Here is a 15253-nt window from a genome sequence, read left to right as displayed (position 1 = left end):
GCGGCTGCACTTCCTCTTGCACTTTCACCCCTGGGGGGAGGAGAAGGAGGGGGCGATACCACCCCCCCTACAAAAATCCAGCGGGGGCCCCCCGGCTGCTGCTCCCCGACCAAGCGCCGCCGCCGCCGGCCCCGGTCCGGGCCCCGCCCGCTTCGACGCACCCTCACCACCGGCGCCGCAAACTTTCTTCTTTGGACGAGAAGACCCCCACCCTATTCACAGAGACCCCCCCTCCAGCCAGTCGGGCTCCCCCCCTGCCCCCCCGCTTCCTGCCCCCCTCCCTCCCCGCATCCGCCAATGCAAGAGCAGCCAGAGCCAGCAGGCCGGCCCCCACCCCGCCCGCCCGCGGGGGCTGGGGGCTGCAGTCTCCCCCTTCCCCAGCACCGATCCTCCAATGCCGAGCCGGCAGCGAGGCCCCCCCCCCTGCGGCTCGTGGGGGTGGTGGGGCTGCGCTCGCCCCCTCCCCCAAATATCCGGGCTGCAGCTCGCCCCCGAGACCCCCCTCCCACTGGAGAGAGGAGGAGGGGCCGGCGGGGGGGCTGCAGGCAACCTTCCCCCCTCCCCAGGCGCGAATCGTCCAATGCAAACCCTCCCGGAGCTGCAGAGGCGCAGAGCGGCCCCCACCTCCTCGGCTCGCCTGAGGAGAGCCGATCCCAGAGGGGCCAGGGGCTGCAGCGCAGACCGGCCTCCCCCCGGTCTTTCATTGCATTTCTCACCCCCACTCCCCGTACACGATCAACTCTCAGCCTCGCTAGAAGAGCGAAGCGCCGGCATTGTGGGGGAGGGAAGGGGTACAGCGGGAATTCTTCCAGTGCGAAAATGCCCTCCCCTTGGGAGCGGTTGGGAGGAACGGTACCCGCGGGCCGGGGGCTGCGGGAAGCACGGGCACCTCAGAGCCCCGAGCGCGTCCATGTTGGGCAGAGCGCTGCCCGCGGAGCCCCTCCCGCGCACCCGGGGTTCCCACGGCGCCCGGAGCGCCCCACGCCCCGGCGCGGCGAGGCTCCCGCTCCCTCAAGTTACCCTTCCCCGGGCCCAGGTTAAACGCTCCAAAAAGCACTGCCGAATTCCCTGCGCAGGGTTGTCTGGACTGTCCTAGTGCTGAATCTTCCCTGTGTGCTCGAGGTCTCTTTATGAAGAGCTGCTATTTCAACATCATCGTTATTCATTTGCATCTGAAATCTGCTTTCTGTCTTAGAGAGGAATTTTTCTCTACTTTTGAAGAAACATCTCCCCCCCGCCCCCCCCCCACATCACACACACACATTCTCCAAATAGAGTTCTTTGTTTTGTTAAAGACAACGCTTGGAAAAAAGTGTTCAAGGACACTTTTTTGCATTTGTAACATCAAGCTTAATTAAGAATGCTCGGACCACCTATTCACAATCTAATATTGTCACTTAAACTATTCTGCGGAAAATAGTGAACTTGGCGCATGTGAGGGCTTCACAAACTCACAGCCTTCCAAAAGCTCCAACCCAGCACTTGAATTAAATAGTGGTGGAACTGAAAAAGCATTCTGGGTACTGATGTGCAAATGAGTGCACCAAGCTTCCAACTTTCAAAATATTAAGTTAACGCTTAAGGCCACACAGTGCCCTCAGCCTGTACACCAGATTTCTTATGCTTTCCATAGAAACTATTTGTCTCTACTGCAGTCAGAATATTACCAGCAACTTTTTTACTGCACTTTGTGTGCACACACCCTGATATGAACATATACTTTGAGAAATTCGACGTGGAGTGGTAGCAATGCTGACAAACCCAGCTTAAATACACTCTATTATGTAGATAACACAGTGCTTGTGTACTCTTAAATCTGTGTGCCGCAGACACACACAAGTTGTACTTGCTACAGTGAAGAAAATGATTATGTTTAACTCACTAGCCAGGCTGCCAGCACAGACAGCCACGGAGCAGTTAAAGAATCTGGAATTTGCTTATCTTTCCTAGTGGCTTTGGACAGTTGTGTGCCTTTCCCCCAGTGGTTTATTAATTTGCTTTCTTTTAGCCCCCAGCCTCCTGACATGGTTCCTGCTTCCTATTTCAGTTCCCTCCTCGCCTGTTCTTTGTCTCTCCTCTAGGCAGGGGGAGGGGGGGTCTTGCCTCTCTCACAGCACTTTCCTCAGAACTTTCTCCAGTTGCCACGGAATGTTCTGGTTTCAGCTTCCAGCCCTCCTGTTTAAAAGGCACCATCCCACACACCCTGCCTGCTTCTCTGGGTAAAAGCTAAAAAAACCCCAAAGCATGGCTGTTTCTTGGCAAGTGATCCACTCACACTTGCCACGAGGATGCCAGACCAGCACACTGGGAGCTCACACTCCGAGTAGTTGCTGGATGCTCGCTCAACATGACCACCAGCACCTTGCAGTCCTGGGTAATCACAAGGGTACCGACCGAGCCCTTTGCCTTGGCTCCTCAGCACTTGCCATGGTAGTGGCTGTAGCTCTCCTCTTGGTACTTACAGTCTTTCTACACTGGCTTATTGCACCCTACAGCTCCACCAGCACACTTAAAGGACTGCTGCTTAGAATGTTTTCTGGTCCCAAACTTACCCTGTCTCAGAATACAAGACTATTGAAGCAGTCACTCAACTAGCATTTGTTAAAACATTGCCAAATTTCTTCTGAAAATAAACAGGTTCTAAACACACTGAGCAAAAATTTGGCTCATCACTATGAACAGACTTGTAAGGTTAATGTGATGACTAAATGGCATTTCTCCATACATAACTGTATAAACAGACAGGAATGATTACCTTTGAACTCAATTACCATCACAACTAGCAAATTACTTTTTAAACACAAAGTTCCAGATAATGTGAAAGAAAATTTTAAATTTCAGTTTTAAATTTAGATTTTCTATATCCAGTATTTCCTCTCATTTTTAGATGATACCTATTCTATTTTCTTTGATATCTTCTGCACTGGAATGTGCTGAACTTCTTTTGAATCCATCCCTCTTTTAAATAAAGGCATTTTCTTCAGCTACTTTTTTCAGCTTACTATTTCCTGTCTCACCTCTGCTCAAGGGAATTCCTGAGGTGTCCCTAAATGTTTTGCAGCTGCCTGGTGCCTGCTGAAACACTTTGATTGGTATTTCAATAGTATTAGTAATCTCCTTTTCTCCAAACATGTGTGTACCATTTGGGACTCCACATTGTACCATTGCTCGCTTCACTGCAGATCAATTGCTACTGGCCTTACTCAGAAGTGCAGACCTTAAATTGGTGTGCAAATATAGGAGGTAACAAAAGACTGTTACAGTTGAATCTGTTCAAACATATTTGGGTATACGTTAATTAGAGTTGAGTCATACCTATTTGTTCAACACTTTCAACTTGTGAATCTGTGTAGGTCTTGAGGCTACTGAAATTTTTCAGAATAGTCCCATTATTATACTCTTTAAGAAGGTTAGTCACTATTTCACAGGGATTATAATATTAGCAGAGACATTTGTGCATGGCACTTGTGCCAACTAATCAGTCATATGAACCATTTCCTTTCCATGCGTGTTCCACAGAAATACACAACACTGAACAGTTCGTGGCACACTTGCAATTTCAGTGAGTAGCTGTCAGTTTTTCTGAGCTTTCACCTATATTTTAATTAACTGCTACTGATATAACAAGCAATTAATTCAGCATTCATTACTTATTAGGTTGATTATTACTTAAATTTAGTTTTTAAAGCTTGCTTAGTTTATTATTAGGAATCATCCCATGAGAATGCCAACCCTAGCAGCAAGGATTCTCAGACTTGGAGACAGCAGAGTTTCCTCTGTAACCCAGACGTGGGTTTAGTGATTTGTCAGCTTTCTCCTCTAGAAGCAGATGAAAATTCTTTAAAAATACCCAGCACCCTCACAAAACTGACAGCAATAGGATGGTATATGATGCTCTGGAAAGTACACAGAAAGACTTACTGTGTGAGAAAACAGCACTGTTTGGTTTTCCTCTTTTTGATCACTGTCCTCACTGCACTCATGTGCTGTGTACTCTGTGTGTTGCATGGCAGTCCACAACAAAGTGTGGGGAGCTGATGTTAAACTATACAACTTTTAGTTGTTATACTGATTTTACACAGTCTTGGAAGCCAACCTTTGATACTTAATCTCCCTTTTGTTCCCCTCATTTCTTCAGTCTGCTCAGTTTAACATATTCTAGACTGCCTGGAACCAAAGCAACCTGACCCATTCAAAGCAAGATTGCCACATTTAGGGATCTGTGCAACGTGGAAATACAACCTAGGATTCCATCTCATTGACTCCCAGTGAATTAGGCATTCATGCCTACCTAAGCAAACCTGACAGACAACTTTTTCTCCTAAAGCATACATTACAATACAATCCTAAATATGCAATGCAAGCACAAAGGTTTGGTATTTACAGATTAACAGCTAAAGTACGTGCTTTTCCCCAGGAAAACTCCCACCTAGATAACAAGTAAACTGGCATTAAAAAAAGCTAATCCTAGAAGACAACTAGGAACAGCTACATCTTTACATTTTACAACATTCAAAAGAGACACAACTTTCTGTCTATTGGCTGAAGAGTTAATTAAGATGTGAATTGAATCAACTCTCAGTCACTTCACCTCAGGCAATCAGTATTATGCTTCCATTGAAGGTTCAGCACTATGGATTTAAAAAAAATCTTACCTTTTGATAGAGCATTTTCAAAATATCTTTCCTGCAAACAGGTATGAAGCTGGCCCCTAGTCAACTCATTATAGCTCATTATAGATTTGTCTCCTCTTCAGCATGAGCAGTTCTTCTCTGAAATATGATAGGGTTAATTAGCAGCCAGATCTAAATCAAAATACAGTTCATAGGGTAAATTTGCAAAACTGTAAAAATTAAATAAAACCAAACATCAAAACTGAACAAAAACCCACAGAAAAAACACCTTTAAATTAACCAATTCTCTATATGCCTAAAGTTGCAGTTACCCTTTTTCATGAGGAAACTCTGGCAGGTTGGTTACAGTGTCATACCTATAATTCTTAAAATCATAAGTACTCAGATTACCATTACCATTTGATACTAATTATTTTTCACTGGGTGGGTGATCGTTTCTGAGAGGATATGAAATTTCAAGATTCTTGCTTCACCTGAAATCATGATTTCATTTCCTCCCTGTCACCTTCTCCCCACTTTCTGAAATCCTGCAGAAATCCCACCACAAATCTAGAAATGCAGTCTGCAGCAAGCCCACAAACACACAGCATCAGCTGATTGTCAGTATTGTCTGCAGCTTCTGGCATGAGGTGAATTACCAAAACCACAAGGGTTGTACTACCAGAGTAGCTCTTAAGCTAAAATGACCTTCTCAGTGCACTGTGAATAAACTTGATATCCACAAGTATTTGAGTTATTTATTAGAATATAAAGAGGAGAAAAAACCCTCAAAACTGACTAGGTGAGCACTCACTGCTTATTTTTAACAAGGTACTTTATGTGATTTTAATGAAGCATACATGAGTTATCACAATTAATTTCATACTCACAGTATTTACCATGTATTGTACTATGATAAATTTCACATGGCTATCCAAAACACTTGCAAGCCTCTTGTCAATATACTTTGTTTGCATCTCACTATCTCATGTAAGTAAAACTCTTACTCAAGCTAAAATACTAGTTGTTTTAGAAAGAATTTCAGAATTTGACCCAAATACTAGTTGTTTTAGAGAGAATTTCAGAATTTGACCCATAATGAAGTAGCTTATTTTAAATGGATAGTTTGACATAAAACCTAAATGCATTAGCTCCTAAGCTCTCCTATGAAAGTGAGCTATAGTTACCATACTTGCAGGGCAATGCTATGGAAACATGAAAGTTTCAATCATTCTACAGCAACTGCACATTCCTCTTGTGCAAAAATAAAACTGAGGCACAAGTAAAGGAAAAGACTTGCTCAAGATCAGTATCAGCAAGACTGAAGTGTGTAGAAAATTAATTTCTGAAACCCATTTTCTACAGCCCTCCATCATTCAGAACTTGCTAATGAGGTATGTGCCATTTCAGTCACATTCCTGTCACTGTAGCTTGGTGAAAAAAACACTCCTGTTTTTTCCCAATCATTGATTCCATACTGTGTCCTGTTCCTTAAGTGTTTGATGAGACAGCCTTTATGTATGATGCGGTCTTTGTCCACCTGCTTTCCTTATCTTATTAAGAACATTACAAGAGAACTGCTGAGGGGATATACTTCAGGTTTATCAGTTAGTCATTCATACAACTGAGTGATCATTTGTGAGTTTAATTCCAGAGCTGAACCTTCATTGTCTGTCATCTGACATTATAGGCAATTGGTCCCAGGAGAGATTGACTGTTGTGCAAGTTACAGCCTTTAGAAGTATTCCCTCTGCTGCACTTCATTTAGATTTCCTAAATGGAATGATTGCAATTTAAAAAACACACATATATGTTTTAATAAAAAAGATGGCAATTCACATACTCCATCTTCTATCAGTGCCCACTATAAAGCTCAATTAACCTTTTGAGCAGATCTCAGTCTCCTGCATCTCCTTTCATTTGCTCTACGGTTCTACTGGGGGCTTTTATCTCTTCTGACATTATATCCAATTTTCTATTAATAATTTCCTGGATTTTTCCCTTCTCTGACTGACTTTTGTTTTCTTTTTCTTTAATAAGGTTTTAGCATTTGCACTCTATTTTCTAGTTTTGACTGCAGTCCTCAGGGGACATAATTTATCCATTCCCAGTCACCCACCCTTCAGTTATTTTTCCAGCTGTTGCATCTTATTTCCTATGGTCAGAACCACCCTGTTCTCTAAGCACCATCTCACATAAAACACCTTTATATTAAAAAATTCACAGCAGTACTCACAATAAATACGTTACTCTGTTTACAACCTAGAAACAATCTCTGTTGGACAAGCGTTTCTGAAGCTTAAAAGATGGTGCTGTTATAAATGAATATAAACTACTTCAAATATCCAAACCAATTAGAAAGTGTTAATTTGGCTACCAAAAATCAAACTAATTTTCCTTATTAATTAAATTCTTTCTCCCTTCAGGTAATTAAGGACAATACTCAACACTGAAAGAAGTTTTTAGGTGCCTAAATTCCTTATATCCTTTGCTTGAGTAACTTTCTGAGAAAAAAAAAACAACAATTTAAGAGCTTACTGAGCAGCTGTATGTTAAGAACACTACAGAAACATAAACCAGGAACACAAAAACCAGCCAGTAACTAAATTTTCACACCATGTACTTTATTGACCTCTTTGTTCATTCAGCCCCCACTTTGAAAAATAATTTTAAGTTAGACTCAATTTATGAGATTTGGAGTGAGTTTATAAGAACAGCCAGCAGTAAGTTCTGAGGTTAAACATGATCTACTGCACAAAAGAGGGGAGTTCTTAAATCCTGACTGAGCATTCAGAATCTGTATTTTTCTCAATGTTTTTCCTTTTACTAAAAAGAGCCACAAATGTGGACTGATTGTATGGCTGAATTCAGTTGAGGCATAAGCAAGTTCAACTCCATCTGAAGTAAATAGGAAAAAATTTATGCCAGGGTCAACTCTCCGTCCCATGTTGGAAAAGGATTTTGTTCACAAGGAATAATTAGAAAGCCATGAACAAATATACAGAGGGTAGGTGCATTTATATTTACCCTAGCTTAGCTGAACTAACATTACCAGGAATAGCAATTGCACTTTATTTGAGATTCTATTTTAGTAAGCTCTGTACAAGTTTATATTAATGACAGTTCCTACTATAAAGAGTTTATAACAATAAAGGCTGCTTTCTTGATTAAAATGAGACAAAAAGGGAAATGCAGAGGCAGAGACCACAAATAGCAGTGTGGTTCCCATTACACTAGCACTCTTTTTTCCCCTTTTCACTGTAAGTTAGAGAAGATTTAATGATTCCATAAAAATTCTATCACCAAAACTGTTCTAAGGTTAGTTCAATTTTGTCAGTTGTAACATACTCAGAATTCTGTCTGACAATGTGGCAGGTGTGTCTCTAAATGCTCACACTACGGGCCCAGGAGAGTGTATTTTTGGCTTTTTTTTTTTTCCCTAAAATTAAGTTTTACATTTAGATACAACCTATAGAAACAGACATTGCAATAAGTTGAGATAGAAGAGCCTTCCTGGAAAGGATACTGGACAGAAAGGTTTCTACAAATATTCGAATTTAGATAAAATATGACATGGAAATAAACTTGGAAACCAATGTCCTGAACAATTATTAAATTGTATTTCCTTGCCATAAAAATACTTTTAATTTGAAATCGAATTGTTTGGCTTCTTGTGAAACAGCCTAACACTGGAAATACTTGGCATTTTAAAGTTTGAAGGGGCCTTAAAAAAATCCTCTGTATTTAATTACCCTGCATTCAGTGCAGAGTTACAGATGTCCCTGGGGCAAAGTGGTACGGTCAGGGCTCAGCTGAAAGGAGCCGTGAGAAAGCTCCGGCATGAAATCCCGGTGTGACAAAGCACCAGCTCGGGAAGGCTCCGCCGCGGGCAGTGCGGCAGCGCCGCCCGGTCCGGCAGCGCTGCGGAACGCGCCGTGCCACAGATACACACCTGGCGAGGAGCGGAGCGGGCTGCGGGACCGACCGCGGAGAGGCTGGTCCGGTTTAACCCCAGGGAAGGGCACACGCCACCTCCCCTCGCGGGCAGCGAGACCCCCGGCTCCTCTCACACCTGCGGGGCCGCTGCCCCAGCGCACAGCTCCGCTCGCTCCGTCCTGTCTCACAGCCGAGCACCCATCGCCTCGCGCCGGCTTCTCTCGGCGCCGCAGCCCGGCCGCCCCTCACGGCCGAGCGCCTCAGGCTGGCCCGCACCGCCCCCGGGCCCCCACAGGACTCTCGCACACCCGGCCCGCGCCGGCTCCCGCCGCCGCCTCAGCCGCGCTCTGCCTCGCTCACATCTCACGGACACGGTGCACGGACACACGGGTCTCACACACACACAGATCACACGTACACGGGGCACGGACACACGGGTCTCACACACACACACACAGATCACACGTACACGGGGCGCAGACACACGGGTCTCACACACACACAGATCACACGTACACGGGGCACAGACACACGGGTCTCACACACACACACAGATCACACATACACTGATCTCTCACACCCATGGACTTCACAGACACAGATCCCAGAGATACATGAATCGCTCTCACACACACGGGATCTCACAGGCACGCGATCTCACACACGGATCCCTCTCACACACATGGATGTCACAGGCACACAGATCTCTCACATACACACAGATCCCTCATACACACGAATCTCCCTCACACACACGAATCCCTCACACACACATGGATGTCACAGGCACACAGATCTCTCACATAACACACAGATCCCTCATACACACGAATCTCCCTCACACATACGGATCTCACACACACACGGATCCCTCACACACACACGGATCCCTCACACACACGGATCCCTCACACACACGGATCCCTCACACACACGGATCCCTCACACACACACGGATCTCACACACACACGGATCCCTCACACACACGGATCCCTCACACACACGGATCCCTCACACACACACGGATCCCTCACACACACACGGATCTCACACACACGGATCCCTCACACGCACGGATCTCACACTCAGACATCTCTCCCTCACACTCAGACATCTCTCCCTCACACTCAGACATCTCTCCCTCACACTCGCCCCTCACACTCGCCCCTCACACCCGCCGTTGCCGCTGTTTCTGAGGCGGCACGCGCTCTGCACACGGCCCAGGGGGCGCTGCGCCGCCTCCCCTCAGGGCAGCGCGCGAAGCCGGCGGCGCGCGCCGCGCGCCCTTTCTCGCCCGCCGTCTCTCGCGAGAGGTCGGCAGGCGCGTGCGCGGCCGCGAGCGGAGCGCGGGCAGCGGCGGCGCTGAGGGGCGGCCGGGCGGGCCCGGCCCGACGGCGCCATGAGCGGCACCCTGGCCAAGATCGCGGAGATCGAGGCGGAGGTACCGCACCGCCGCCTCCCGCGGGGCGGGCCGGGCGCGGGGCTCGGGCCGGGGAGGGGGAGGGGTGGCGGGGCCCTGTCCGCAGGCGTCGCGCAGGGGCTGAGGGCGGCAGAGCCCTCCCGTGTGAGCCCTCGGTCCTGTGCCCTTGCAGATGGCCCGGACGCAGAAGAACAAGGCCACCGCCCACCACCTGGGGCTGCTGAAGGCCCGCCTGGCCAAGCTGCGCCGGGAGCTCATCACCCCCAAGGGCGGCGGCGGCGGCGGCCCCGGCGAAGGTGCGTGGTCCGTGCGGGAGGCGTGACGGAACTCGATCTGACTGGGGGGCTCTTGTCCCACAAATCCTGTCCGATTATCTGCTAAACAGTCATAGAATCACAAAAGCATTTGGGTTGGAAGGGACCTTAAAGAATATTTCGTTCTACTCCCCGTCATGGCGGGGACACCTTCCACTAGATCAGGAGCCCTGTTTAACCTGGTCTTGCACACTTGCAGGGATGGGGCAGCCACAGCTTCTCTGAGCAACCTGCTCTGTCCTTGCTTTCTCTAGTCCTACCCGGTACAGGACCTCTAACCATGATTTGTGGTTCTACCTAGGGCTATGGGCTGGAGCATTTCCTGAAGTGTAGATGAAAGTGTTTTTGTATTTTGGCTCGTACAATCTGCAGAAATATTAAGGGTTTTGCATGAAGATGCACCTTTGCAGCAGCCACCTGTTTTTATATATAAAGGTGTGAATTTCCTAAGCTGCAGTGCTTAAAGGGGATGCTCTATTTACACTGAACTCAAACAAAGACCACTGTGAAGCTGTGCAGCCAAGATTTTATTAGACAGGTACATGTAATGGAATGTTACAGAGTGGTGCAAGGCAATAAAGATTGTGAACAATGTATTTCCCATCCTCATCCTTCTTCTAGGAAAGCTAACTTGGCTTTTGCTCAGGCAATATTAAAAATAATAGTGTGTCTGCTGTCCAGAACATTAGCAGATAGAAAATGTCAATCATTAAACAAATATTTCTACTTTTTATTTGCAGGTTTTGATGTTGCAAAGACAGGTGATGCCCGCATTGGGTTTGTGGGTTTTCCATCAGTGGGAAAATCCACTCTTCTGAGTAATCTTGCTGGTGTGTATTCTGAAGTGGCAGCCTATGAGTTCACCACACTGACTACTGTGCCTGGAGTCATTAGGTACAAAGGAGCGAAGATCCAGGTGAGATCTTGTCTGTGAGGGTAGGATGGGCTATACAGATGCTGTGCTGTTAGGGTTGAGTGGTCTGGTCTGACATTAGCAGGTTAGAAGTGATGTGTAAAAGTGCTTGAGAATACCTTGGAAATGTTTCCATGAGGTATGGATTCTTCCCTGCTTTTTACTTTGCTCTGGGAAGAAGTTCCTGTGGTAGTTCTAATTATTCCCTGTGAGTTAATCTGTTCCACTGGACTAGAAGGGCACATGGGGTAATACAAGATACAACAATCAGATGGGAAACAGTCTTGTCATACTCTGTTCAGATTTGCAGTAGAGTCAGCTGGTTTAGAAGGGTAAAAGTAGGATTGATTTAATGAAGAATAATTTTCTCATGTGATACTTTCCTTCCTGTGATCAAACAGCTGCTTGATCTGCCAGGAATTATTGAAGGGGCCAAAGATGGTAAAGGCAGAGGACGGCAGGTCATTGCAGGTGAGTGTGTTAGAGCTGGAGACAGCAGCCTATCACTGGTTCCTTTAACACAGTACAGGAGAATGAAGGGTTCAGTCACTGTTCTGATGTCTTTAAAAAGCTGGATTGTTTGCTGGACTTGAGCTGTCTGCTGAGAAGCAGTAGCTGCTTTCATACGGTTATTTTCAGTTCTGGCTTTGTGCACTGGTTGGGTTTTTGTCCTGCATTGACACTTCAGTGAAAGCACATCGCCAGTTTTGCAGGCAGATGTGATCCCGTCCTAAACAAGGCTGCTGTTTTTATTTCCTCACCCAGTTCATTGTCCTCAGTCTGGTGTCCAAGTGGAGGCAGGAAGATTTTTTCCACCCTCTGTCATTCTTACAGCACGTAAAGATCTATCACTGCTTGGTCAGCACAATAAACTTCAGTCCTACACTGGTCTGGCTTTCAGGGGTTTTGTAGTGTCATCAGTCCACTGAGCCATCCTGTGGTTGTTTTGTCTCAGTTGTGTGAGCATGCTTTTTGAGAGGTGGCTTTCTTTTTCTGATTCTTAGTTGCTCGAACCTGTAATCTCATTCTGATTGTTCTGGACGTGCTGAAACCCCTTGGCCACAAGAAAATAATTGAGAATGAACTGGAGGGATTTGGAATTCGTCTGAATAGTAAGCCCCCCAATATTGGCTTTAAAAAAAAGGATAAAGGAGGCATTAACCTTACAGCCACAGTAAGTTGGAAGTTCTCTTTAACCAAAATTAAAAACCAAATTGCTTGAAGAAAGAGGCATTTGTAGTTGATGGTATGTCTGGGACCATGCTGTACTGTGACTTCTTTAGGAGCTGAACTGTGTGCAGTGCTGCAGTCAGTAACTTTCCTTAGAGGCCATCCACACCTCTTCTGGAGCCTGAGCACTTCCTTGCCCTCAAAACAGAGCCTCAGTTGCTTTCCACACATAACAAGTTTGAGATACAAAGGAGAATGTGCAAAAAATGCCTCTTACCTGGTGGTTACAATGTTCTTCCCGTGAGGATTGCTCAGAGTTTCAGGCCTTGCAACCCATTTACCTGAATCTTTAGAAGCATAGAAATAGCCAGAGATACCAAAAGTCACAACTCTGCACTCTAAGTACCTAAAGTGTAGTTGTCTGGGCTCTGAACTAGAAGATACTTGGGTTTGTGTTGCATCTGGTCCCAAACTGAAAGGAAGCACTACTTCCAAAATGTTGGATTGCAGCTCTCAGTGGAGCATTAATATAAATGAAGCTGTTAGGATTTAGGTCTGTTTTTCCCTCTCCTCAGGCCAGCTGTGGTGAAATGAGAGTCACATCCAATAACTTAAAATGCAGCTGTTCTTTCTAGTAATGTATATGCAGTGGTTGCTGGGTGACAGCAATGTTTATTGTAATACTTGATTTGGCTGTTAGCTCTGCCATTCCTTAACAGTGTGTCTGTCTCTGTTCAGTGTCCTCAGAGTGAGCTGGATACTGAGACAGTGAAGAGCATCTTAGCAGAGTATAAAATCCACAATGCTGATGTCACCCTGCGCAGCGACGCCACTGCCGATGACCTGATTGACGTTGTGGAAGGAAACAGGTACTGTTGGCTCCCTGCAGTCTGCATTACCAAGAAAAGAATTGTTCTTTGGGTTTGCTTCCCACAGCAGCTGAGCCAGCAATGTGGCATCAACATAGAGATAAGCTTTTTAAAAATATTTTTTCTTTGCAGTGAAGGTAGCAGTGTGCTGCTGGCAGGTTGCTCTAACAATTTCTTTCTCTTTCCAGGGTTTACATCCCATGCATTTACGTCCTAAATAAAATTGACCAAATTTCCATTGAAGAACTAGATATCATTTACAAAGTACCCCACTGTGTACCAATATCTGCTCATCATCGCTGGAACTTTGATGATCTGCTGGAGAAAATCTGGGACTACTTGAAACTAGTCCGAATGTAAGTCAAAATTGCTGCTATCTGTGGAGTTAAGTGCATGGCTGAGACTGAAAAAGGTCTCAGGAATGGATGAAGAATATTTTACAGTGCTTTTCTACCAACTGGTGTTTGCTTTGTAACCCAGAAATTGTGTTCATCTTAGCTGTTCTGTGATAGCCACAAATGCTGTTTTGAATTTGTAGGGGAATTAAAGGAGAACCTTGTGAAACCAAGACCAAAGCATATCTTAAAAAAATTCCTGAAAATATGGAACTCTAGACAAACTTCGTGGTAACACTGTGATTCCAGATGTAATCATCTTTTCAGTCTGTCATGGATGCAGCTGTCTTGACAGAACTTAGTTCTTAATCTAGAATTTTAGATATTTTTAGTACAAGTTATTCCAGGTTTACCTCATAATTCTTAGGCATTTTTGGATGAACTTATGAATGAATTTACGAATACTCATAATGCAGTAATTGTTGTCTTTTAAATTTATATCTATCTTCTTGTAATAATATAGAATATACTGTGAAAAGGCATTTCACAATCCCCTGTATCTGTGGTCTAGGTATCTATGCTATAGACTTCATCAGGTGCCTTTTTTAATATATGTTGAGGTTTTCACAGAAAAAAAAAAGCTAAGTTGGAACCATAATATTAAAGATGTTCTTTTCCAACAACTCTTGCCATTTGGCTTTTTTTAAAGCACATTCAGAAAGCTCACAAGTGAGAAACGTTTGCAGTTACAAGGGAAAACCCACTGCAGCCACTGGCTGCCCAGATGCATTTTCAGCTTAGGTCCACCAAATGTTTTACAGTGTATCCATTGTCACCACTGGAGTAGTGGGATTTGGCCCACATGCTGGGGGTGACAGTGCAAATCACTGATGAAATATCACAATGGGTTTGAAAAAGCAAGTTTTGGTATTGACTGATGGTTCCGTCTGTGTTACAGCTACACAAAACCTAAAGGGCAGCTCCCAGACTACACCTCTCCTGTGGTACTACCTTACTGCAAGACCACAGTGGAGGATTTTTGCATGAAGATCCACAAAAATCTCATAAAAGACTTTAAATAGTAAGTATTATCATAAAAGCATACATAGAATAGAAAATAACTTGCCTTCAGAGATTTCATCCTCTTCTAAACTAGAAGGGAATGCCAGGACTTTTTTTTAATGTTGAATAAATCTGCCTATGATAATCAAACTTAATACTTCAGTTGCTGTATTTCATGTTCTCATGCTCTTTCCTACATAAATGTCTTCTGTGTACTTTTAAATTTTGCTATTTAAAAGTAGCACTAGACACAGCATTGCAAAGCATTGTCCCATGCACTTGGGTACTCAGGACAAATTCAGGCTTTGTTCTGAGCTGCTTCTAACCCTGGTTCACACCAACTACTCAGCCAGGTACTTGTAGGACAACAAAAATAGCTCTGAAGCATTGCTTTCTGTATTAGCTGTGTGACAGAAATAGCTGCTATTCTGCTTGCATATCATACCTCTAAGCCTTTTAAATTTGATTTTTCTTCTTTCAGTGCGCTGGTCTGGGGTTCATCTGTTAAACACAACCCTCAAAAAGTTGGAAAAGACCACACTCTTGAAGATGAGGATGTTATTCAGATTGTGAAGAAATAAAGTTATTCTTACATGGTTTGTTGCTGTGCCTGAAATTTT

The 15253-nt window shown here is 44.9% G+C and overlaps 1 protein-coding gene across 2 annotated transcripts; it reads left to right on the top strand.

Annotated features, from left to right (window-relative positions):
- The first annotated feature begins 9831 nt into the window (after positions 1–9831).
- Positions 9832–15232, top strand: DRG1 (developmentally regulated GTP binding protein 1). 2 transcript variants are annotated; one of them, NM_001245731.1, is given in 10 exon segments: positions 9892–9991; positions 10143–10266; positions 11025–11200; positions 11599–11668; positions 12202–12371; positions 13106–13236; positions 13425–13463; positions 13466–13592; positions 14530–14652; positions 15115–15230. In NM_001245731.1, coding segments are annotated over 8 exon segments (765 nt in total). In that variant the 5' UTR covers positions 9892–9949; the 3' UTR covers positions 13479–13592; positions 14530–14652; positions 15115–15230.
- The last annotated feature ends 21 nt before the right edge of the window (positions 15233–15253 follow it).

Source organism: Taeniopygia guttata, chromosome 15 (genome assembly GCF_048771995.1).
Source record: "Taeniopygia guttata chromosome 15, bTaeGut7.mat, whole genome shotgun sequence".
In the NCBI taxonomy this organism is placed as follows: Eukaryota; Metazoa; Chordata; class Aves; order Passeriformes; family Estrildidae; genus Taeniopygia; species Taeniopygia guttata.
Note: the sequence above shows the minus strand (reverse complement) of the source record. Positions and strands in the feature narration are given on the sequence as shown.